At 50.2% G+C, this 26284-nt stretch overlaps 1 protein-coding gene across 1 annotated transcript; it reads right to left on the reverse strand.

Moving 5' to 3' along the window:
- Nucleotides 1-1847: 1847 nt before the first annotated feature.
- RHCG (Rh family C glycoprotein) lies at nt 1848-25128 on the reverse strand. The gene is made up of 10 exons (XM_055556755.1): nt 24942-25128; nt 16381-16567; nt 12845-12995; nt 9354-9501; nt 8410-8576; nt 6741-6878; nt 6449-6585; nt 5997-6121; nt 5715-5788; nt 1848-1916 (listed from the first exon to the last, which is right to left on the reverse strand). Exons 1-10 carry the CDS (start codon nt 25126-25128, stop codon nt 1848-1850), a joined length of 1383 nt encoding a protein of 460 aa, XP_055412730.1.
- Nucleotides 25129-26284: the final 1156 nt, after the last annotated feature.

Genomic DNA, 26284 nt, shown 5'->3' on the forward strand with positions numbered 1-26284 from the left:
ACAGAGGCTATAGTCCATGGGGTCGCAAAGAACCGGATATAAACAAGCAATTCACACCCCCTCAAACTGGCCCTGTCGGAGAATTCACACCCATTCTACGAAGAACACCAGACATATTTATTCACGGAGGCCACCATCTGCATGGCACAGAGAGGTCTGGGGGATTCAGGGGGTATGGAAGACACTGGCTTACAGGCAGGCAGGGGGTGGAAGAGCTCAGCAGACACTGGCTGGCAGCTATGTTGTCTCCGAGGAGGACTCAGGTCCACTCCAGCCCCCAGCCCCACTCCTGCCTGTTTTTCTCAGGATGTGACCGCCAAGACCCCCAATGGCAGGCCTCCTGCAGCTGGAACCTGGCTTGGATGCCCACTTTGTCTACAGCTCCTCCTCCATTCTCAGGCAGGCCCCCTGGGATGAAGGCGGAGGGGGAGATGGAAGCACCCTGGACCAGGCCAGCAGGAGGGGCGCCACTCGCCTTGCTCTTGTGTTTCCAGCTTGGTCAGCACTGGCTCCTTGGGGAGCACCAGGACAATCTGTGGAGCCTGCAGGGACAGAGCCAATAGCAGCGGGCCACTGTCAAGTCCTGCCCAAAGCCCCTCGGGCACCTTTTCCTTTTCTGGACGAGATGGGCAGCATCAGAAGCAGCTGGTCACAGTCTCGCTTTTCCCTTTCCTTAATCCCTAGCAACCCCGCCTGCCACATCACTCAGCCTTTTGTCCCAGAAACAGTTCTTTGCAAACTCTGGTCTCCAAGGAGGTCAAATAGCTATGGTAAGCGCAATGATAGTGACCTGGAAAGACCCCAGTTCCTCCATGTGTGCTGTGTTGGCTTTGAAGACCCTGAACCTCTCTGAGCCTTAATTTCCTCATCTATTAAAAAAGCCTCCCAGGTGGCACAGCAGTAAAGAATCCACCTACCAATGCAGGAGATTCAGGAGACACAGATTCTCTCCCTGGGTTGGAAAGATCCCCTGGAGGAGAAAATGGCAACCCACTCCAGTATTCTTGCCTGGAGAATCTCATGGACAGAGGAGTCTTGTGGACTACAGTTCAGGGGGTTGCAGAGTCAGACACGAATGAGCATGAACGCACACACGCATTAAAAAGAGGGAAGTTGGGATTCCACTGGAAGCCCAGTGGTTAAGACTTCACCTCCAAATACAGGGGGTGCAAGTTCAATTCCTGGTGGGGGAGCTAAGATCCCACATGCCTTGTGGCCAAAATAAAACAAAACAAAACATAAAACCGAAGCAATATTTATTGTAATAAATTCAATAAAGACTTTTAGAAAACTGGTCCACATCAAAGAAAAAAAATCTTTAGAAAAGTGGGGAATCATTGCACTTGTAGAGATCTCTAAGGTGTCAGGTGCAAACGGTATGAAAAAGGGCTTGGTGCATCTCACAGAGGGAGCAAGGAAATGTTAGTAGATGAAAAAGAAAAAAGGAAGGAGAATGAGAAGGAAGGAAAAAAGGTTCTTGCCCGAGTTGATCAACTGAATAGAGCCAGCCCTGTCATTTCCACTTTTATAAATGAGGAAATTGGAGAGATCCTCAAAGTCACACAGGCAGTAAGCAGCAAAGCCATGGGTGCGCCCAGGTCACTTTCCATATATGCTTTCCAGTCCAGAATGCCTTCCACAGATTCCTGTGTCTGTCCAGTAGGCACATGGTCTGACACCAGATGCCTCTCCCACCAACCCCAGCATGACGCTGGCAGGTGAAGCTCACATCCTCAGTTCTTGATGCTTTCCTTCTGCCCCTTTGCTGGTGGCATCTGATTCCCAGAGCTGGGCCCCCACGGACAAGCCAAAACCATGCTCACCTGCTTCTGTCTTGCCCCAGGAGTTTAATGTTCTGGGGGCTTGATGCTGGAGTCCTCAGAATGGAGGGCAGTGCTTTTCGGCTCCTTGGGTATCTGAAGAGAGAGGCGGCGGCTCTGAGGGCCCTGCCCAGGTGGGGCGGGTGTCGCTGGTGGAACTAAAACAGCCTGGGCAAGGCCAGGAGCCGCGAACGGTGTGTGGTGGGCGCCACCTTGTGATCACCCTGCAGTTTGCATGCCGTGAAGCAGGGCAATCCTTCACACACGTGTCCTGCTCCTAGTTCAGTTAGCCACTGTCCAGGGTGCTTGGGCACAGCAAGGCCAAGCAGGACACAGTCCTTGCCCCACTAGAGCAAAGGAAAGGGGTCCAAGTGAAGTGCACAGTGACAGTAAGAGTTGTACATGCACGTAAGAGGCTGATAACCCAGCCTGGGGGGATTCCAATTGTGCCAAACGCACTTCTGAAAGAGGAATAGTAATGCACCAGCTAAGAGGCAGCTTGGCAAGCTCCCGGAACTCTATGATGGCCCAAGAGTGAGGTTGGGGTGGGGAGTGGGGATGTAGGGGCAGCGCAAGTGGATTGGTAGATGGAGTATGGATGGGAGAGATCAGCCCAGCCTTGGCCTCAAGGCTTAGATTTGATCCTAAAGATGCCCTCACCTGTGCTCCTGGGGGACATCTGCCTCACTTCTGTCCTCTGGGAAGTCACCTCATCTCCCAGGTAAACTGCCAGAGGCCAGGGGCCATGAGAATGGCCTGATGGTGGCTTACTTCCAATGGCATGGGATTGTGTGGCTAAACACTGCTGATAATACAGCACAGAGAAGGTGTGAACTTAGAATAATTTATAAAGATCAAAGTCCTATGGACAGAGGAGCCTGGCAGGCTACACAGGGTCACAAAAGAGTCAGACACACCTGAGCAACTGAAACAACAACAACATAAATGATCAAAACAGAACCAAGAGGGAATTCCCCAGGGGTCCAGGGGTTAGAACTTGTCACGTCCACTGCTGTGGGTACCTGGGTTCAATCCCTAATGAGAAAACTAGAATCCCACAGAAAAGGAAGAAGAAGAAGAAGAAAAAAAAAGTGAAACCAAGAGTGAACTTCTATGTATGGGAATGGATACTTTTGTTTTTTTAGTTTATTTCATTAACCTTAAATCTGTGTGGTTTCTAATTGTGGTGTCTGAAATAATTTAAGTTCCCACTTCAAATATAGGATGAAAATAATTATGCTGCTAAAAAATAAAGTTTATTCATAATGTAATAACACAAAACAGTTCTTATGATAGAGAAAGAAAAAGAGCAGGATATGAAATCAAGTATAATATCATAGCTATTTAAGAAAAGTCCATGTAGATTTAAAAAGGAGGGGCTGGAAGGAAACATACCCAAAATATTAATAGTGCTTGAATGAGGGTGATGGAATTTCTATTTATCTCTATTTCCAGATTTTCTTTAATGAGCTTCTATTCATGTTATAATTTAAAAAATAATTTAAAGAAAGCAAATTTAAAAGGCTTATTAGTCATGTACCTAATATTGGTTTTTAGTGGATATTAGTTAAGATTATCCTGAAAACTTCTGGTATGATTTTTAAAATACAGAGCCAGCTAATCATTAAAGATGCAAATCAAGACCACAATGAGCCGTCTCCTCACACCTGTCAAAATGGCTGTCATCAAAAAATCTACAGAGACCTGGGTTCTATCCCTGGGTTGGGAAGATCCCTTAGAGGAGGGCATGGCAACCTACTCCAGTATTGTTGCCTGGAGAATCCCCACGGACAGAGGAGCTTGGTGGGCTACGGTCCATGGGGTCGCAAAGAGTCAGACCCAACTGAGCGATTAAGCACACAACGAATGTTGGTGAGGATGTGAGAAAAGCGAACCCATGTGCAGTGTTGGTGGGAATGTAAATTGATGCAGCCACTATGGAAAACAGTATAGAGGTTCCTTCAAAAACTAAAAATAGAACTGCTATATGATCCATCAATTCCACTAGTGGATATATATCCGATGAAAATGGAAATACTAATTTGAAAAGATACATGCATGCCGATGTACACAGGAACATTATTTACAAGAGCCAAGATATGGAAGCAACCTAAGCACCCAACAACAGATAAATGGAAAAGGAAGATGTGGTGTATATATAGATATGCAGTGGACTATTACTCAGCTATAAAAAAGAATGAAATTCTGCCATTTGCAACAAAATAGATGGACATAGAGGGTGCTTAGTGAAATAAACCAAAGACAAAATACTGTATGTTATCACTTATGTATGGAATCTAAAAAATATTTATTTTTTAGAATGAATGAATATAACAGAAAAGAGACTGACTCACTGATATGGAGAATAAACTAGAGGTTACCAGCAGGGAGAAGGAAGGAGGGAGGGTTAAAATGGGGCAGGGGATTAAGAGGTACAAGCCAGCAACTATGCATGAAATCAATAAGCTACAAGGATATATTGTACAGCACAGGGAAATATAGCTATTATTTTATAGTAACTTTAAATAGAGTGTAATCTATTAAGATGTTGAATCACTATGCTGTATACCTGGAGTTAATTTAATATTGCAAATGAACCATACCTTAATCATAAAATAAATAGCCAAAAGAAGGAACATGTTGGGCAGACCCTTGTCCCAGGGGCCACAGACACAGGCTAGGTCTCTGCCCTTGTCATGAGGGGTAAGGCTGGGAGACAAGAAGGACCCTGTGTTTCATTCCCCATCTCCTAACACAGGCAAATACCTGTCATGATGATTCGTGGGGAGGAAGGCCACCCTGAAGTCACAGAAAGCCTGGATTATGGCACCTTTTTAAAAGGTGAGTTCTGTGACATTCTACTACTTTCAGCTTCTAGAACGTTTCTCAAGTTAGATTTTGTACCAATGCTGTTTTAGAGGCTGCTCTAGAGGCTTAGGGGAGTGTGAGTACAAGATCACCTGGGAGCTAGTTCCCATGCAGAGTCCAGGCCCTACTGAATTTGAATTTCTGGGCTAACGTCTGGGAAACTGAGTTTTTACCAGGTCACCAGGTGGTACTTATGGCCACAGAAGCTGAAAACTGCACTGTGATTCTTAACCCAGGCCATATATTCGATTCACCTGGCAAATTTTAAATACAATGCTAATTTCCAGGTCCCACACAAGACCAGTGAACTTCAAGTCTCTGGAGGCTGAGGCCTGGGAAGTTTCTAAAGACCCCCACGTGATTCCAGCATGCATGTAAGGGCCCAACCACTGGTCTTAGGTGGTTGGTTCACAGATGAGTTTTTCATCAGAATCATGTGGAGGGCTTGTAGACAGAGGGCTGGGCCCTGCCCCTTGAGCTTTGAAATCAGGAGGTCTGGGTGGCACTTGAAGGTCTGGGTAGGCAGAGAAGAAGTCATTCTTCACCTCTGGCCAATTTGTATTTCTCACAAGTTCCTAGATGCTGCTGCTGCTGCTGTTCTAGGGAGCACTATACTTTGGGAAGTACTGCTCAGAATGAGGGCTTCCAAGGTGGTTCAGTGGTAAAAGAACCCACCTGCCAGTGCAGGAGATGCAGGAGACGTGGGTTTGATCCCTGGGTTGGGAAGATGTCCCTGGAGAAGGAAATGGCTACCCACCCCAGTATTCTTGCCTGGGAAATCCCATGGACAGAGGAGCTTGGCAGGCTACAGCCCGTAGGGTCTCAAGGAGTTGGACATGACTGAGCGTGCTTCATTCTACACATGCTGTAGAATGAAGCCTTTAACCCCCCAGGGGACAGCCTCCTGGATAAAGGAGCAGAGGACACAAGCTCTGTCCCCCAACCCTCAGCTTCCGGCTTCCCAGGCCCCAGCCCAGCTGATGGGGTCCAGGGAGAGGAGCTGCGGGACAAGTCGGTAGAACTCACCTCCCAGTAGACTGCATCCTCAAAGCAGTTCTCATCAGGTGCTTGTCCCCAGAATGGTAATCTGAGAATGACCCCTAAAGGAAGTTGGAGGTCCCAGAGGTCAAGAATGACTTCTTCTCTGCCTACCCAGACCTTCCCCTCAACTGGAAAAATCCTCCTGGTCTCAGAGCCATCAGTGCAGAGACAAAGGGTTCCTGGGGGCTCCAGGTGACCTCTGGCACACACTCTTGGGTCCCCCAACCACACGGCCCCACCTTCTCTGGCATGGTCACCCCCACTCACCTACGATGATGCCGCCCGCCAGGGCCATGGCCAGTGACACAAAGAGCCCGGCAGCCTGGAACCTGCCCTGCATGTTTGGGCTCCAGTTTAATTTGGATCTTTCAATGCCAAAGGCATAGGCAAGCCTGGGGTAGAGACAGGAAGCAGGTCAGGATCCCCTGGAGAGGCCAAGTGACTACCCGCTGTCACCCCACACGCATGAGTGGACACGAAGGCTCAATAACCTCTGGGCCTCAACCTTTCCATCTGCAGAATGGGGGCACTAGAAAGATCAGATGGTCTCTAAGATTCTTACGGAAGGACAGAGGTTGAGGAGAGAGGCCCATGAAATAGTGGTCCGGGGTGGGTGAGAAAGGGGACAGAATTAGTTTTGGACCCTAGAGAAACAGTAGGAAGGAGGAATGGAGAAGGAAGGAGGGAGTTCAACCTCCTTGCACCGCCTCCATTCTTACCCTTCCTCCCCATACAGATCAATGTTGGCGATGCTTGCCGTCACCGCGCCCGCAATACCGCCTATGATGCCAGGAATGCCGTGCAGGTTGTGAACACCACACGTGTCCTGGATGCGCAACCGGGACTCCAGGAATGGCTGGAAACAGGGCAATGAGTGTTGCTCAGGCAGGGGGCTGTGGCAGGCTGTGGGGAGTCTGGGGATTCTGGAAGCCCCAAATACACAGAGACCCAGCCCCCACCCTCTCCCTAGAGACCACCCCCACCCCCAGCCCCTGGCCCTGGAGCTCTCACTGTCAGGTACACAAAACCCAGGGTGGAGACGATGCCGCAGATGAAGCCGATGATGAGGGAGCCAAAAGGCAGGACCATCAGCTCAGCTACGGTGCCCAGGCCCACTCCTCCAGCGAGTGTCGCGTTCTGGATGTGCACCTGGGCAGGGCAGACAGAGCAGGCAGGAACTCAGTCCTCTCCCAGAGTAGCGTCCTGGAGGAGCTGACCTAGGGCCCAAGTTGATCTCCTGTGCGTGGTGGGCCACCTGGGAGCCAGAGATGGCTCCCATGCATCTCAGCCAGCCAGGAGACTACAGAGGACTCCAGCCTGAGCCCGGGCTTGGGACAGCCACCCCTGTGCTGTCTGTACACCTGCCACCCTCACCAGCACTATGTGCACGCGTGCTTGTGTCCATGGGTTCCTTCAGTCCACCTGCATGTCCTCTTTGGATCTGGGTGCCCAGACACAAAGGTGTGCCCAGGTTCGTGTGTCTGATGTCCTCTGTACGCACGCGTGCTGGCGTCAGAATCTGCAAGCCTACAGGAGCACCGGCTGACTCTCTGAGGACCTACCTGTGCCATGGACCGTGGTGCTGGCTTGTGAGGAGTATGTTTAACCTCCACAACAAGCCCAGGAGGCGATTACAGTTACCTTTTCATGTTTGCAGGTGAGAAAATTAAGGCACGGGGGAGGTTCATGGACTTGTCAAAGACCACACGGCCAGCCAAGGGCAGAAAGGTGTCTTGATCCAGGTCCGTGTGGAGCCAGAGCCCCTGACCTTCATCCTCTTCCATGTCCCTCCCTGCATGTGCCCACATGAGTGTGTCTGATTCTCTCCCCCCGGTGCCTGTTCCCCATCTCTCTGTACAGTGACTGTCCAGTGCATCCCAGGGCTCAAGCTTGTGTCCCGGAGTAACACAAACTCCTGGCAGCATCTTGGCACCTAGGTGCCTGGGTCTAGAAGCTAGTGTCAGAGTATTAGATGGTGGGATTTCGCGGATGGTCCAGTGGTTAAGAATCCACCTTTCAATGCAGGGGACATGGGTTTGATCCTTGGTTGGGGAACTAAGATCCCACATGCCTCCAAGTAACTAAGCCTGAGCACTGCAATGAAGACCCAGTGCAATCAAAAATAAATAAAAAGAATATCAGAGAGAGGTGGTCCTCTTTCTATAGAAAAATCTACCAACACCCATTACTCCCCCAGGAATGACAGGAACACGTGTCCCAGTGGCGTGATATGAAGGACACTGGGCAACACCGCAGCCCCACAGACGTCCCAAGTGTTTTGAAGGGGTTCTCTTTTGAGCGTGTGGAGGGGGCAGGTAGGGGCAGAGCTAGGAAGGCTGAGGCCAGAAGCTGGTTTTTTTGGGGGTTGCTCAGTCCAGAACTAATGTCAGCACCCAGGTTGTGGGGAGAGGAGGATGAGAAGGAGCCAGTTCATCCAGGGCAGCCAGCATGATAGAACCTCCACGAATCTGGTTCTGGGCTCTGCCTAAAGCCAGCTGTGTCATCTGGACAAATCATTTCTCTCGGGGCCTCAGTTTCTTCATCTGCAAGATGGGTGCGATAATCCTTATGCTGCCTGCTTCACTGAGTTGTTGGCAGGGCGTGGTGATCAGTGCCCACTGGGCACAGGCAGTTGTGGCCACAGCTTCCCCCAAGGTTCCCCCGCCCCCACCCCACTCACCATGTCCAGCTTGCCCTTTCTATGTAGGGCGCTGGACAGTGCCACTGAGGTGAGCACGCAGGCTGCTAAGGAGCAGTAGGTGTTGATGACTGCTCGGTGCTGAGCATCTCCGTGATTGGATATAGCCGAGTTGAAGCTGGGCCAGTACATCCACAGGAAGAGGGTGCCTGGCCAGACCAGAAAGGGTCAGTGGAACCGGAAGAAGGGGCGTTAGATGGGCCTGATGGAGCTTGGACAGACATCCTGTCCTTTAGCTCCAGAGATATCAAGTGACTCACACAGCCCAGCCATTTCCCTCCCCTGGAACTTTATTCGTGCTGGGGGCTCATCTTGGAAGGCCCTCCCTGCCTTACTCACTACCTAATGCCATCTTAGTCTTCCACTCTGCCCCAGGAAGTCTACCCTGACCCCACAACTTGGTGAAATGCCTCCCACCCTGCTTCCCAGGCACCTTGAGGGAGAATCTTTTTCTCCACTGTAGGAAGATAATCAAGTTGCATGGCCATCTGTTCTACTACCCTGTCAGGAGCTCCGTGAAGCCAGGGCTGGGTTTTAAAGGACCAGAGAAGGTAGCTGATATGTGTTCTCTGGAATGAATGGACACAGGAAATAGGCACGTACACCTTGCTGAGATCAGGGCTGGACGCACTTTCTGGTTATCACTGTGTCTGCCCTGGGGTATTCGAGGGAACACACAGGATGAGTGACCGACTTCTCCCAGCCCCGTGGGGAGAAGGGACAAGTAACTGGGATCCTTGAAATATCTATAGGCAACCTCTCCCTGCCCGTTCTCCGAAGGGAACTGGCAGCCACCCACCAGACCATGTGGGGATGAGGTATGATCACCGCAGCCTGAAATGCTCATGGTGACCCTCACCCACCACGGTAGCACGGCAGCCCTTGGTCATCATGGGGGCCCCCTCAATCACTATGGAAGCTCTCACCGATCATGGCAAAGAGGTCCGAGTGGTACGTAGAACTCTGCCTCTCCTTGCTGTGGTGTAGGTTAGGGCGGTAGAGGATCCAGGCCACTGTGAGCCCAAAGTAGGCGCCGAATGCATGGATGGTCATGGAGCCCCCCGAATCCTTCACCTGGTGGATGTGTACAAGGGTACTGTCAGGGTCTGACCCTCCTCTCCCTCCCTCCTCTGACACTCTCCCACCCCCACCTCCCCACACACAGACAGAGGTGCAGCTGTCTCCAGGGAGGTACAGGCTACAGAAGGAAGCCCAGGGCCCTGGCAGATCCATCGACTGGGAAGGGGAGGAAGTGGGGATCCCCTCCTCAACTATACTTCAATGAAAATTAAAGTGGGGAACTTCCTTGGTGGTTAAGAATCCGCCTGCCAGTACAGGAGAAATGGGTTCAATCCCTGGTCCAGGAAGATCCCCTATGCCACGGGGAAACTAAGCCCATGCACCACAGCTACTGAGCCTGTGCTCTAGGGCCCGTGCTGCACAAGAGAAGCCACCACAATGAGAGGCCCATACATTGCAATGAAGAGTAGCCCCCGCTCGCTGCAACTAAAGAAAAGCCTGTACAGCAGTGACAGCCCAGTACAGGCAAAATAAATTAAAAAAAAAAATCATAGACCTGCTTCTTCCCTTTAGATGGGAAACCCAACCAGAGAGGTAAGCGTGTCATCCAATGTCACAGGGCTAGTTGAATTGTTAACATACCTCTTTCCTGACTCCCAGCCTGGTGGGTGCCTCTACTAGCTGTGTGAACTTGGGGGAGCCCCATACCCTCTCTGAGTCTCAGTTTTCTCATCTGTAACATGGGAGTAATAACTGTGCCTAGCTCAGAGAGAAGGATTGAATGAGATAACCCACGTGAAGCATTCAGAGCAGGGCCCAGGCAAGGGCAAGTGCTCCTTGATTGTCAGCGGTGATTACTGTGTTTCAACTTGGCTGCAGGAGAGGCCCAAACACTGTCATGCGTTTGAGGGAATTTCTGCAGCAGATCAGAGAAGGGTTTTGAGGGTCAAAGAAGCCTTCTCTGCCTCTAAACTCACACCCAAGGTACTACTTCTCAGTCAATTTCAGATCTCATGTATTGACTCCCCTGTGTACCCCCTCACCTAGCCTAGCTTCTTTCTCTCTACCCACCCCAACCAGTCTCCAAGGCTGGTTTATTCACCTTTTTTATAACTCGCTTATGATCCACTTTCTTCTCTTTGTCCTAGGCCAGACCCGGTCCCATTACTTCTCACCAGGGTGACTAATACAGCCTCTTGACTCTCTGCCTCCAACTGTCCTCTTCACCACAGCCAAAGTGACACTTCCATAGCATGTATTTGACCATGCCCCTCTCCTGCCTGGAACTTTCCATAGCTCCCCATTGCCCTCATGATAAAGTTGAGACTCTTCAACACAGTCTATGAAAGTCTTGATGATCCATGCTCCTTCCTCCCCCCCTAGCACCCCACCCCCATTCCCTCTGCCTCAAATACCTTTGCTCATTCCTTTGCCTGATTATCTACTTGACTTCTGGCTTTAACAACTCTTCCTCCAGGAAGCCTCCCTGGCCTGCCATATGCTGGCTCAGGTCCTCCTCCCCACCCCCCAGGGCACCTAGCCCTGGAACTCCATCCTTGTCTCACTGTCTGGTCATTGTCTGTTTGCTTCCTGGCCCCCTCACTAGATTGTGAGTTCCTTGGGATGGAAACAAAGTCCTGCTCACTCCTGTATCCCACTGCCTGGAGCACTGCTTGACATGTAAATCCAAAATTTATTCCCTTGACAAATACTTCTCGATAATTTATTAGGCATTGGGCCAGGAATAGAGATAGTCTCCAGACAGATAAGGTTTCACTCTTATTTTCCCTTAAGGATAAATGCTCTGAAGAAAATAAGTCAAGGATAGTGACTAGAAGGAGGTAAGGGAGAGGACAGCATTGGTAGGAGAACCTGGGCGGGCCTCTCTAAAGAGGTGAGACTGCAGCTGAGACCTCAGTAATGAAAAGGACCAGGGAGATGAGCACTCCAGGCAAAGGGAGCAGTAAGTGCAAAGGCCCTGAGGTGGAACCAAGCTTGGGTATTTGAAAAGCAGACCACAGGATATGGTCAAATCACAGAAAGATGGGGAGTGAGTAGATGATAAGCTTAGAGAAAAGGCTGAGGCCAGAACATGTAGGGCCTTAAAACAAGTTTAGATTTGATTTGAAGTGAAATTAAAAAAAAAAAACACCAGGGTTTTAATCAGAGGAATGGTCTTATATGCATTATTAACAGGTCCCCACAGCTGCTGGTGGAGATTAGCTAGCTTGAGGTGGTGGATCAGGCAAGGATGAAGACAGGGAGGGACTTCCCTGGTGGTCCAGTGGTTAAGACTCTGTGCTTCCACTGCAGGGGGCACAGGTTCAATCCCTGGTAAGGGGACTAAGGTTCCACATGCCACCTGGCATGGCCGAAAAAAAAAAGGATGATGACAGGGAGATGAATCAGGAATAAGGAATATGATAGTGTGATAGCTGAAAACAATGACAAAATGAGTGACTGAATATAGGGTGGTCTGAAAGCAAAACCCCTGGGGGTGGGACTTCCCCGACAGTCCCAAGATTAACATTAACACTGTGCTTCCACTGCAAGGGCGTGGGTTCAATCCCTAGTTGGGGAACTAAGATCCTGCATTTGGCACAGCACAGAAAAAAATAAGAATGGAAATCCTGTGCTCAAAATAGTGAAACAAAAAAGACTGAATCCCAGATGATACTGAGGAACCACTGTGCAAGTCTGATCACCCTGCTTCTGAGAAATTCTATGTTAAAAAAATAAACAACCCATGGGGGTTTCTAGCCAGAGTCCAAACATAAAGAAGTTGGAAAATGAGAAAGGGATGGGGTTCCTGAATAATCCCTACTCCTGCAAATATGCCAAAGAGGTGTCTAAACAAGAGTCAGAGGCCTAGGATGCTCTTTACTTTGGCCAGTGAATTAGTCAACCTCAGGGGGCATCATTCCTGCCATAGAGGTCCATGTGAATGGCACCTCCAGAGTTGTGCAATGTGCAACCCATGCAACTGTATATGTCTGCTTTGGCCACTCCCCTGGGAACCTTCCTTACAGATGTGCCCCCTCAGTATACCGGGTCATTTTCTTGGCAGAGCAATCTGGGAATGTATGTGTGCAAGATGATGTGCAGGAACATCCCATTCTTTCCCTCTGATGCACCAGAAAGAGAAAGGAGGGAGAAAACCAACATGTGAGGAACCTCTACTCTGTCTAGTTGCTGGATTGATGTACCGGGTGGATGCTCAATATATGTCATTTCTCCTGCTTTACAGCTGGGGAAACTGACACTCAGAAGATTAAGTGACTGGCCAAACTTGAATTGAATCCAGCTGGCTTGTCTCCCCAGTCCTTTCTTTCTCTGTCACCTTCCTGTCCCCGCAAGTGTCCCTTCCACCGCCATCCCTGTTCTGAGCTCTGCTTACCTCTAACAGGTCGAGGAGAATGTACTCATTGATTGAGAAGAGGGTCACTTGGAAGAGAGTCATGATGAGGAGCTGGACAGGGCTGACTTTGCCCAGAACTGCCCCAAAGGCCACACAGACAGAGCCCACGCAGAAGTCCGCATTGATGAGGCTGTGGGGAGACAGGTCAGGGGAGGGGCTGAGGCCACAGCAAGAAGTGGCACTCAAGCTCTGGGGTGAATCTGAACTTTGGTCACCTGTGGGTTTGGGCTTGTGGTCTAACTTTGCTGAGCCTCAGTTTCACCATCTGGGGTAATGGGCACATAGCATTTTAGAGCTACTCTAGGAATGCAAAGAAATAGCCTGTGAAGTATCCAGCACAGCAGTGGCACATACTAGATGCCACCACACCCTTCCTTTGAGGGCCCATCTGAGGCCCCACCCTCTTCCTTGCAGGCAGCTTGTACTCAAGGCACCCAAGTGATCTGGCTGCTGTTGTTGAATATTGTCTGGTCCGTATTTGGGACCCTGTCCTGCCCTTCATTCTCTACCTGCCCTTCCAAAACCTCTTCTCACCCACCACCTCTTCAGGAAGCCTTCCCCAATACCTCTAACCAGATGTGGTCTCTGCCTCCAAATCCTTATCTCTACACACACTTCTCCTGCTGGCTACCAGGACCTTGGTTGGGTTTGAGTCATCATGACCTCCTCTTTACCTTACCTGGGAGAGAGGATTTATGTCCAGGGAAGAAGGAAGGCCCTTCCTGCAGGCAGTAGGGAGCTGGGGGCTGGGTGGAGAGAGGGGACAGGAAGGCCAGCAGAGAGAATGCAGGCCAAGGAGCTTGCAGGCCCTCCTTAAGTCTGGACCCTGAAAACCCAGCCAGCCAGCAGAGGCATGCCATGTGGTCAGAGGGGATCTGGATTCCATCCACGTGCCCGCTGTGCCTAACCCAGGTCTCCTTGGGCCCTGCCAGCAGCAAAGCTGTCCTGGAGTCCAAGGCAGACTCTCAGTGTGGCCTCCAAGTCATGAGCGTTGTCAACCAGGGTCCTCATAAAGACAGCAGGGGCTACTACTTCCTTAAGGCAGTCACAGCCACAGGAGCCCCTTCCCCCATACTCAAGTGTGTGTGTGTGTGTGTGTGTGTGAATCAGGAAGTGAGAAGTAAGAAGCCCGCTGATGGTAGGGACAGTGTGTGGAGTTGGAGCAGGGCTCTGTCCCCTCAGGGTTCCTCCCCAGACAAAGGATGTCCACTGGAATGTCTCTTCACTATAAGCCTTGTTCATTGCCGCATCCCCGGGGCCTGGCTGAATGCATGATGACAGGTGCTAAGTGCCAGGCACTTCAATGCTTGTTCAGTGCAGCACAGGCCCTCCTGTATCACACCTGGACCCATGGAACAGGTACCATTATTAGCCACATCATAAATATGGGAAATGGAGACTTAGAGAGGCCAAGTTATTTGCCCAAATTTCCATAACTCAGCCAGAAGACCACCTGGCAGAGATCACCCCCTAGGAAGGAGTGAGAGGGAGCACACAGAAGCCCATACCTGGGCCATCAGCCCCTGGGAGATGGATATCTGTATGTCACATCTCAGGCAAGGCCTGAGAATGGAGGCTGAGGAGCACACAGGTCCTCCTTGAGTCTGGGGAACAACCTGGAGGGACAGGTGGGATCTGGGACTCTTCAGCAGGGGCAGGACAGAAGCTAGAAGAAGGATCCTCAGGTGAGGTCTAGGGGGCTACATGTTCATCTCAGCCCTGGGCACCAGAAATCGGCTCCAGCTAAGTTGCTGAAAATCATTTCCCCCAAAACCAAGTTGCCAAAACTCAAGTTGTCAAGTGACTAACTTGTTAAATAACTGGTTTAAAAAATTTAACCCACAAAAGTTTGCAATAATTTCCTTTGAACATTTAAAAAAGCTCTATAGTTCTGTTTTGCATTTAGCCATAGCTATTTTGCTGTGGTGGCCAATTAAATATATCACAGGCACTTTTATACTTTGGGTCTATGGCTTTGGGAATGAGAATTTCCTGTGTATCTTATACAGTAGAATGATATGCATGTATGTCATGGAGTTTATATACAAAAATACCAATTTCTTGGTTCCAAAACATTTTCTACCTAGTCGACTATTTTTCCTGTTTCTCTTAATTCATGGATTCATTAATTGGCTTGAATGAATTAACATTTTGCAAATATTTGGCATATGTTTAAAATTTCAGGCCCCTGGCCTATGATATCTGATTGGTGTCCTGTATGTGACAGCAGGGATTTGCACTTTAAATGTAGTTTTGGGGAGGGAGGTTCAAGAGGGAAGGGGCGTAAGTATACCTATGGCTGATTCACGCAATGTGCAGTAGACACCAACACAATATTGTAAAGCAGTTATTTTCCAATTAAAAATAGATGTTTAAAAAAACGAGGTTTCGTACCAATTTGCCTCTAATCCCTTTCTGTGGATTTGGTTTTCCAAGCAGGCTAATGAATGCTTGTTTTTACACACCAATGACAACTTTCTCAAAATGTACTTTTCTTTAGCCAAACGTCATATGTCTACAGAAATTGAAGACAATCTAACTGGACTTAAAGAAAGAGCCTTCAATAAACCAAACCTTGACTAAAAAGGGAAGGGAGGGGGGAAATCTCCCAAAGGCTGTTGATTTTGTACCATGCAACGGAAACTGTTGTCAGTTTCTTAAGTTTCCCTGGCTGGAGAGTTTGATAAATGAGTCATTCAGTGAGATGACTGCTTGGCAAGCTGGGTTTTGGCAAGTTGGAAAATTTACTGTATAACCTGGTAGTGGTGTTGAGGGAAGAAACATACTAAGGCTCCTAAGAGGTCTCTTCAGACAGAGGGATGGGCTGAGTTCCCTGATAGAAGGGAGTGTAGTACTTGTCAGACCAAAAGATTATCACAGACAAAAGTGATGAGGATGGAGGTGAGAAGAGATAGGGATCAGGGGCCCCCTCGGAGGCTGATGCAGGGAGGCGCTTCAGCCCTAGGACTCCACACAGGCCTCACAGCTCTTTGCTCTGTTCCTTGGGTGGGGACACAGGCAACTGGATTCCCCATTCAATATTCCCTCTACAATGAACCTAAGTAGGCTGCTTCAGGCAGTCCCACACTCCTTCCGCTCGCCTGCCACCCACTCCCTCCCCTCCATGGGTCCTATGGCCTGATTTCTCTCAGGGCAAATTTTGATCTTTGCCCTGAGATGTCAGAGCGGAGTCAGGACTTGGACTCTGGGGAAAAGCCTTGCATCCCTGCAGCCTGTGTCTTAGGAGGAAGGAAACCCTCCAACAGCACTTGGTTACCATGAGAACTCCCACCCTGGAGACTCACTGATCAGGAAGTGAGTGTGTGTGTGTGTGTGTGTGTGTTGGGGTGGGGGGTGTATGTTGCCGGGCCGCTGGGGACCCTGGCTGGATGACGAAGACACAGTTCACAGCCCAAAGCCTCTGGGCCACGCCCCCGGACCCGCCTCCTGAGCAGGCCCGCCTCCCGCGCAGGCCCCGCCCACTGCTCCACGCCCCCGGCCCGAGCCACGCTCACTTCTCCACGTTCACCAGAATGTAGCGTCCGTCAAAGGATTGAAGCCAGCCCTGCATGAGCAGCGCCCACTGGATGCCGAAGGCCGCCAGCAGAAAGTTGAAGCCCACAGAGCTGTAGCCGTAGCGCTGCAGGAAGGTCATGAGGAACCCGAAGCCCACGAAGATCATCACGTGTACGTCCTGGAAGCCTGTGGGGAGAACACAGTCCAGGGTCCCGGTGGCCTAGCGAAGCCCCTCGCTGCAGCTCTGTGTCTGGGCCAGCGCGGTCCGCAGCTGAGCCTGTGTCTGCTCCGCCACTGGCCGGGCCTGGGCCACCCTCCAACCCCCATCCCGCCACCCCTACATCTGGATCCTGAGGCTCCTGCAGTAATTATGACTCTGCTGCGACTACCCCATCACATCGTAAGACACAAACTGCTATGTATACAACAGATAAACAACAAGGTCCTACTGCATAGCATATTCAGTTATATATGTATAACTGAATCACTGCTATACAGCACAAACTAACATAACACTGTATATCAACTGTACTTCAATTAGAAGAAAAAAAGCCTCTGGGGTGGACTTGGCTGGGGGAATGGAGGTAAGACCCCCCCCCCCCACTTTAGACCACTTAGACCACTGGGTTTTAAGGCCAAGGAATGCCTGAGCGTCCCTGTTGAGAGATGACAGCCCCCTTTCACTGCCCTCGCCAAGGGCCTTACCTGCGCAATTCCATTCTTCTGCTGTGGAGAAGTTAGTCTCGTTTGGCCTAGGAGTCCCTTGACTGGCCAAAATAATTAGGTACCATAACAAATGAAAATCATAAAAAACAGGAACTTTTTTTTTTTTTAAGAGAGAGAGAGCAGAGAGGGTTCTTGCTTACAACAGGATGCTGACAGCCCAACAGTTAGATGTGGAATGAGCACTGAAGTTGGAAAATCATAATTTTCACAATGAAGAGTTCATCACTGGATGTTAAAATCCAGGGACAAATTTTGAGGAAGAGCAAGGTATTTGCGTTGTCTTAAAGGAGTCTTATGGGTTGTAAAGGAGGGTGAAAAAACATCCGGTAACCATACAGTGGAGAAATTGGGTAACATCTTGATAGTGTGATCAAAATTAACGTCACCAGTGTGGGACATGCGTACATTGTGCACCTTCAGGAAGATATTCTGAAAAGGACACATCACCTATGTGGTGCTCTGGCTGAGAAGGCACAATCCCAATCTAATCATGAGGAAACACCAAACAAAGAAACATGCTATTAGAAAGGGGTTGAAGCTGGACTCTTGAAAAATATCAGTGTCTTAAAAGATAAAGAAAGGCTGCCCTTGTGAACATCTATTATAGGACAGACACGTGCTAGGTGCCTTACCTACACAGGAATGTTCTAGGTTAAAGAGGCTAAAGAGACAGGTCAAATAAATCCAGTACTTGACCCTAGACTGGATCCTGGATTTGGCTGGGGTAGGGAGTGGGTGCGGGTGCAGGGGAATGCCACAAGGGTTCTTATTGGGTCCACTGACAAAATTGTATAGGGACAGTATATTAAAGTAGCATACAGTGTAAATTCGTGAAGTTGATTACTGTGGTGATGGAAGAGAATACCTCTATTCTTAGGAAACAGTGGAGTAATTAAGGCAGCCAGACCGCAATATGTATAACGGACTCTCAGTTCAGGGGAAAAGGAACGGTATGTACGTGTTGCTTTTATATGGGAAAAGAGAGAGATGCTTAATGGGAGTTAAAAAGAATATATAGTGTTCTTTGTATTATTTTTGTTTTAGCAACTCTTTGTAAATTCGAAATGATTTCCCCAATTAAACATTTTTGAATAAGAGAGAACTGCAGGGCTCACCAGGCCTGGCCTGGCCCCTCCCGCCAGTCTCCTTCTTCCTTTCCTCGGTCCTCCCTTCCCTCTGGTGCCCCAGTCAGACTGGCCTCCCTGAGCTCAGTCTCACTCTGGATCTTTGCCTGTGGTGGTCCCTCCACGTAGGACGCTGTTCCCACAGAATGGCCAGCAACTTCTCTTCTTCTTGTTTAGTCGCTCAGTCGTCCCCAACTCTTTTCTTCTGTCCATGGGATTCTCCAGGCAAGAATACTGGAGTGGGTTACCATTTTCTTCTCCATTTCTTCTTGTGGATCTCAGCAAAAAGTCACCTCATCACAGAGGCCTTCCAGACCCCTGAGTTTCAACTTGGTTCACTCCCTCATGACACCTTCTTCTTTCTTTTCTAGTTCTTACAACAAATTGTAGTTAGGTAGTTAGGTTTCTTTGTCTAGCCCACTAGACTGTAAAGCTCCAAGGAGTCAAATGGTGGTGATTTATTTGCTAAGTCATGTCCGATTCTTTGCGATCCCATGGACTGTAGCCCACCAGATTCCCCTGTCCATGGGATTTCCCAGGCAAGAATACTGGAGTGGGTTGCCATTTCCTTCTCCAGGGGATCTTCCCAACCCAGGGACTGAACTTGCGTCTCCTGCACTGTAGGCGGATTCTTTACTGCTGAGCCACCAGGGAAGCCCCAGGAGTCCAGGCCAAGCCTGTTTTGTTCATGCTGGTATTCTCTACTGCCTATGGGCATTCCCTGGGTGGATGCTCCATAAATATCCCTGAAGGGATGAATGGATAATTACTGTTGTAATCTCAGGAGTAGCCAGATATGCCAGCTGAGCAGCAGCCAAGGGCCCCGGGTGGCACTTCACCATCAGGGGAGACTGCAGACCCTCTCCTGTCTGATGTTTCCTACCCACTGGGTAGATAGGCCCTGATGTCCACAGCAGCCTGGCCAGCCACAGTGTGGGTGGGCAGCGATGCTCAGGCTGTCCTGCCCCTCTCCCGTTGCCCTCATCTGTCTCCCTTGCAGGCTTCCCTGAGGCTGGGTAAGGGTTGAGGCACAGAAGTTGATGCAAGAGAGCTGTGGGTCTCACCCCAGCACGGTGCTCTGAGCTCTGAGCTGCTTTTGCACAGAGTTAAACAAACAGCAGCTCGGCTTGGGTTTCCCAGTGTGTGAGACTGTCATGGTGACTCTTGGGAAGAAACTGATGGGTGACAGACTAGAGAGAGAGGGAGGAGACACCTTCAGACCACAGTTACGAAAGCAAATGCCGGGAAGGAGGAAGAGGTTGCTGGGGAGGGAGTGAGGTGCTGGGTCTAGGGCTGGTTGTTTGAGGTGAGTTTGAGGTGACCCTATGACCCCGGGCGTGGGTGGTGGTGGTAAGCATCAGGCGGGGTAGTGTGGCGCAATGGAGTCTGGCCATTCGGGATTGAGCTGGGGTCTGAGGTCCAGCAGACCTGCACACAGAGCTGGGAGTTGGAACAATGAGTGGGAGACAGGAGCCGAGGACTGGCCGGCCGGAATTAAGCAGATTAGACAGGGACAGTGTTGGCAAGGAGGTGAGGGGAACCCCTGGGAAAAAGTAGCATCGCAGACTTCCATATGTGAGCTGTTTGGAGGTGGGGGAAGTGGGCGGACAGGGGCTCAAGAGACTGGAGGCAGCCTTCCTGGGGGCTGCCTTCAGTTCTCCCTGTGGCCTGGGATGAAAAAGCAGAGAGCGCACGACTTCTCAGGGTTTCTCTCTGCCGGTCCCCACCTCGCTGGTTCTCTGTCCTTCTCTGTGACTCCCCGGCTGTCCTGACCTCTGTCTCTAACCCTTCTGTGGATATCTGTTTCTTGTCCCCCCAGCCACAGGCGCACAGACTCCAGCTTTGCTCTCCTTCCACACCTTCTTTATTCACTCTCTTACTCCTTTCTCTCTATCTCCTAAACTGGTCCTTACTGGAATACGAATGTTGTTCAGTCACTAAGTCATGTCCGATTCTTTGCAACCCTATGGACTGCAGCACACCAGGCTTCCCTGTCCTTCACTGTCTCCAAGAGTTTGCTCACACTCACGTCCATCGAGTCAGTGATGTTATCTAACCATCTCATCCTCTGTCGCCCCCTTCTCCTCCTGCCCTCAATCATTCCCAGCATCAGGGTCTTTTCCAATGACCTGACTTTCAGCATTAGGAGGCCAAAGTATTGGAACTTCAGCTTCAGCATCAGGCCTTCCAATGAATATTCACAGTTGATTTCCTTTAGAATTGACTGCCAAATGAGTTTGATGCTACTGAAAGTGCTTTTAATAATAATGATCCAGAACTTCCCTGATGGTCCCGGGGCTAAGACTCTTCACTCTCAATGCAGGGGTACTGGATTCGAGCCCTGGTCAGGGAACCAGATCCCACATGCCACAGTTAGGACCCAGGGCAGCCAAATAAATGAATAATAAATATATATATTTTTAATGGTCTGAAGGTCCAGATTGTATGACCTTTAGCAAGGACATAACCTCTTTGACCTCGAGTTTCTTTTTCTGTAAAATGAGGAATAGTAACAGAACTCAGAGGTGTGTGGTACACATTTAATGTCATCCAATCAAAGCCCTGGGCCTAAGCCTGATTCCTCAGCAACTGCTTGCTGCTGTTGTTCAGTCGCTCAGTCGTTGGCTCTTTGCGACCCCATGGACTGCAGCACACCTGGCTTCCCTGTCCTTCACCATCTCCTGGAGCTTGCTCAAACTCATGTCCATAGAGTCGGTGATGCCACCCAACCATCTCATCCTGTTGTCCCCTTCTCCTCCTCAGCAATTGCTTAATTATATTAATTACTACTTCTCTTTTTCTCTTTCAAGACTGACCAGGTGCTTTGCATTGGGTTGGCGACTTGCTGGGGGTCGGTGGAAGTTAATAAGACAATGCCTCTCTTCCCCTACTTTCCCCAGCCTGTAGTTAGTGACTCAAGCAGCCCGGCAGATTCCCTCCACCACGGGAGGTCCCTGAGGGGCAAGCCTGGCTCCTGGAGGCCAGTTCTGAGAGCCGCCACCAGGGGACGCCAGTACACAGCTGTTCTGCGACCCCTTCCTGGCTCACTTTTCTCTCTTGGGATGGTCTAAAGAAGGCCAAGTTTTGAAAATTTCTGAAATCTGAGGATCAAGTTTCCCATGCTGGTGGGTAACAGCAGCTCTCTCTCCAACGCTTCCTCAGCCCTGCAGTAGCCTGGGGACCGGCCCTTCCCATGCTCTATAGGCCAGCCCAGCCTAAACTGCTGCCTTTCAAGTCCACTGGCCAGTCCCTCAATTCCCCAAGGCTCTGTGTCCACTTCTCCCACAACTCGGAGCCGGACACAGAACCATCCCATCACTGCAAAACCTCCTGGGGAGGTTGTTGAGGAGTGGCAATGCCACAGAGACTAGGGGAAGCGGTTTTTGTGCAGTGTGAGGGCTTGGCCTCACCCCTGCCTGTGCCACTCACCAGCTGGGAAAATCTCTAAGCTCCACCTCTGGCAACATAAAATAGAAGCAAATACACTCCTCATCTGACAGAGCATGGAAAAAGTGTTTGTGAGTGGGAAGGAGGTTTCTCTGGTGGCTCAGTGGTAAAGAATCTGCCTGCCAACGCGGGAGACATGGGTTTGATCCCTGGGTTGGGAAGATCTTCTGGAGAAGGGAGTGGCAACCCACTTCAGTAGTCTTGCCTGGAGAATCCCATGGACAGAAGAGCCTGGCAGGCTACAGTCCATGGGGTTGCAAAAGAGTTGGACATGATTTAGTGACTGAACAACAAGTGGGGAGAACACAAAGGAATTTAAATGCTATAGTAGTTCAAACTCATGTTCAAAGAGATATTCCTTGGCCACATCACTGAAGTGACGTGAAGTGAAAGTCGTTCAGTTGTGTCTGACTCTTTGCCACCCCATGGACTCGTCTATGGAATTCTCCAGGCCAGAATACTGGAGTGGGTAGCCTTTCCCTTCTCCAGGGGATCTTCCCAACCCAGGGATCAAACCCAGGTCTCCCGCATTGCAGGTGGATTCTTTACCAACTGAGCTATTAGGGAAGACACATCACTAAATGGATGCTAAACCTGCACTTAAACACCTTCAGCAACAGCATCAGTCCCTTCTGAGGAAGCTTGATACCAGCGTTTACTGTCCTCTGGTTTCATGTCATGAGACATGCCCTCCTGGCTACCCATTATCTGCACAGTCCTCTGCATTAAATAACATTCCCGCTTCATAGATGAGCATACTGAGACTCAGTGTGATCAGGGAGGTGCCTTAATCTATTTTGGGTTTCCCTGGTGGCTCAGATGGTAAAGAAGCTGCCTGCAATGCAGGAGACCTGGATTCAATCCCTGGGTTGAGAAGATCCCCTGGAAAAGGAAATGGCAACCCACTCCAGTATTCTCGCCTGGAGAATCCCATGGACAGAGGAGCCTGGCGGGCTACAGTCCATGGGGTCACAAAGAGTCAGACACAGCTGAGCTACTAACACTTTCACTTTACTCCATTTAAAGTGATGGGCCCATATCTGTTTAATTCCAAAGTCAACTGCCAGGTTACACTGCCCTCTGCTTGAGGAATGCACGAATCTGAGGTTCAGGTTCCCAGGAGCGCAGGGTGAACCTTGCTGCCTCAGTTTTATGAACCAGACCTTCAATGTTTGAAATTGTGGCATTCTCAGCGTTAGGTCATTTCCTTTCTCCCTCTGTTTTCCCGGGAAGTTTCGAGAGCCCAGGATCTGATGGCTTCTCCTCAGGCCAACCTCCCCAGACACTGCCGGGAGCATCAGCCCAGGAGGAAGTTTGTGTTCAGCAGCTTGGGCTTTCAGGGCACTGCCAGGACGGGTCCCCAGCTGGTTCTGTGCCTGCTATTTGCCAAGGGGCCCATGCCCCAGGAGCCGTCTTCAGGCACCCCTGGGCCCCAGCTTGAGTCAGCTGGAACTAGACTTCTCTGAAAACCGAGATGCCCAGAGGACTCCTCTAATCCTCTGGGCAGGAATGAAGCCTGCACAGGTGTTGACAGCATGGAGCCAAGAACCCAGAAAGTACCAAAAGGGATGGCCCTCACTCCACACCCCTGGGAACTGCCTTGAGGCCTGGGAACCCAAGCTTGGGGCCACACCTACGTTCCAACTCCTAGTCACAGCCACCAGTAGGGAAGGAGAAGAGAGGAAAGGTGAGATGAAAGGGAGGAGAGCAGTCCAGGAGGGTGGGTTCAGGTCCCTGGAGCTCACTAGGTTTCTGGATGAGTGACTTTTGCAAGACATGTCCCCTCTCTGGCCTCAGTTTCCTGGTCTGTAAAATCGGAGTCATAGCATTGCCAATAGTCATGTACAGATGTGAGAGTTGGACCATAAAGAAGGCTGAGTGCCAAAGAATTGATGCTTTCAAACTGTGGTGCTGGAGAAGACTCTTGAGAGTCCCTTGGACAGCAAGGAGATCAAATTAATCAATCCTAAATAAAGGAAATCAACCCTGAATATTCACTGGAAGGACTAATGCTGGAGCTGAAGCTCCAATACTTTGGTCCCTTGACGCTAAGAGCCAAGGCATTGGAAAAGACCCTGATGCTGAGAAAGATGAAGGGCAGGAGAAGAAGGGGGTGACAGAGGATGAGATGGTTGGATGGCATCATGAACTCAGTGGACATGAGTGTGAGCAGACTCTGGGAGATAGTGAAGGACAGGGAAGCCTGGCATGCTGCAGTCCATGGGGTTGCAAAGAGTCAGACATGTCTGAGTGACTGAACAACGACAAACAAGTCACGGAGGGAAGATCAGTTTGCATGGGTGACTGTTGGAGATGAACTTTAGGGTCCCTTCTAAAACTAACAGTCCATGACCATGTGAGTACCAACAGTTAGAAAGAGACTGTCATTGGCTGTTGGCAGATGATGTGGAAAGCTAGAAAGCACAAGGGCATGAAGAGAGTTCTGGGCTGGGGCTCCAGAGGTTGGGCCAACCCAAATAACCTTGCACCAGTTCTTCTAACTGCTGAGTCCTAGGGCGTGTGCACTTAGTACTCATCCAGTAATTGCTGCATTATGAAGTGAAGACTCCATACCCAGCACAGTGCCAGAACTTTATGTGCAATGTCTCATGCCAGCCTCACCCCACTCCTGTAGGGTAGGTCCCATTATTATCCCCATTGGACAGATGAGGAAATCGAGTCTGTGTATTGTTGACATTTGCCTACAGGTCACCCACCTGGTTGAGGGCAGAGCCGTGATACAGGTGAGGTGTGGTGACTCTATGGCCATGCTGTTAATCACGGCACCACGGATGCCAGGGAATTCACGGGTGTTTCTCTCCCTCTCCAAGCCAAAACACGGTTATGCTGTGGTCCTCCACGCCAGCAGGGCTGGTAGGCCAATGAGCCACCCCTGCAGCCCTTGAAGTTGGAACTACCCTCTTAAGGTGGAGAGTTTGGGCACAGCTGGATAAGAGAGCCAAGGTCACCCACTGGCTGGGGTCTCCTGAAGACATCAAGAAGGGCTCTCTGAAGAGAGGTTGGAGGTCTCTGAGGACACCTGGAGGGAGCTCTCGTCACGAGTTTTCACGAGTTGAAAGGAATTTGGGCATGTCTGGCCATTTCCCAAGCTTAACCTCCAGACACTGGTAAGTCTCCATAGGGGGGAGCCTAAGAGGGGCGGGGCAGGGGGCTGGGGGCTGCATCTCCTCCTGCAGCTCCCGCCAGGCAGGACCCTCCGCCCGGGGGGGTGGGGGGATGACCTGCAAGGTGGCGGAACTTACTCGGGTAGCGATAGTAGAATTCGTTTTCCAAGTCAGTGGACAAGTTCTTGATCACCTTCTCCTGCACCCAGTGGGGATCGGCATCCATGTCGTAGCGCACGAACACGCCGAAGAGGGCTATCAGGGCCACCTCCAGGAGCAGGCAGACGACCGGCAGCCGCCAGCGGAGATTGGTGTTCCAGATCATGCTGCAGGGGGCGTCTGGCCGGGGCGGGCAGCGGGCAGTTCGGAGGCTTGAAGGAGGACAGCCTTATAAGACCTGAGGCAGGGGCGGGGCGGGGTGGCCGAGTCGGGTGTTGCGGAACAGTTGATCCGGGTGCCGCCCGCGCGCTCGCCCAACCGGCGAGGGGACCCGCGGCCCCGGGGTCGCCCTGTAGCCAAGGGCCCCCGCATCGGGGTGGGGGGCGGGAGGGACGGTAGCAGGCGCAGGAACCGAGAGGGCAGAGGGCAACGAGGGATTAAGGCGCCCAGCCTCTGTGGATCCCACAGATGCCAGGCAGCAACTGCTTTCCCCGTTTTGTACCGGTGAACAGAGAAAGGAAAAGAAGATCCTTTGCCTCCCACCGAGATAAAAACGAAGGCATTCCGGGACATAACTCTTCACCATCACCATCACCATCTTCATCTTCTTTTCTTCTGCTTCGTCATCATTCCTTTCTTTTCCTGATTACAAAATTCATACAGGTACCTGGAAAACCAGGAACATCCAAGAAACTGTCACAGACCAGGGAAGCCTGAAAAGACAGGGACAGATCAAGGCGATGTGGTACCCAGGGATTGTACCCTGGCACAGAATGAGAATGTTAATGGGAAAACTGGTGAAATCCAAATAAAGTCTGAAGTTTAGTTGCTAGTGCTGGTTTCTTAGTTGTGACAAGTGTACCCTGGTTATGCAAGTTAGGAGGGATGGGGGTGGGAACAGGGGCACTTTCTGTACTACCTTTGCAACTTTTCTGTAAATTAACATTATTCCCAAAGAAAAGGGCACTAAGAATTTACATATATATGTATGAAAGTGAAAGTCGCTCAGTCATGTCCGACTCTTTGCGAGTCACAAGGGACTATACAGTCCATGGAATTCTCCAGGCCAGAATACTGGAGTGGGTAGCCTTTCCCTTCTCCAGAGGAACTTTCTGGTCCAGTAATAAAAGATCGTAGGGACAGTTTAAAAGTTTTTCACAAGTTCATTAAGCTGTGATCAGAAATAACATAACATAAGTGATCTTGACATGATATAAGATAAAATTTAACTATGTAATTTGTTATATCTCTGCTTAGTCTGTATTTTGCAAAAATGAGCTTGATTTTCTAATTTTTCTTTAAAAACAGGTAATACAAAAAAG

This window comes from Bubalus kerabau, chromosome 19, assembly GCF_029407905.1.
Source record: "Bubalus kerabau isolate K-KA32 ecotype Philippines breed swamp buffalo chromosome 19, PCC_UOA_SB_1v2, whole genome shotgun sequence".
NCBI lineage: Eukaryota > Metazoa > Chordata > Mammalia > Artiodactyla > Bovidae > Bubalus > Bubalus kerabau.

What these genes read in the sequence shown, in the direction of transcription:
- RHCG (XM_055556755.1), bottom strand. Translation starts at nt 25,128, where the DNA reads ATGATCTGGAACACCAATCTCCGCTGGCGGCTGCCGGTCGTCTGCCTG. An exon ending in GGACCTCTTTGCCATGATCG is followed by an intron (nt 8,577 to 9,353) that starts GTGAGAGCTTCC and finishes TGGTCTGGCCAG; the next exon opens with GCACCCTCTTCCTGTGGATG. An exon ending in GATCTGTATGGGGAGGAAGG is followed by an intron (nt 6,122 to 6,448) that starts GTAAGAATGGAG and finishes TCTCTACCCCAG; the next exon opens with GCTTGCCTATGCCTTTGGCA.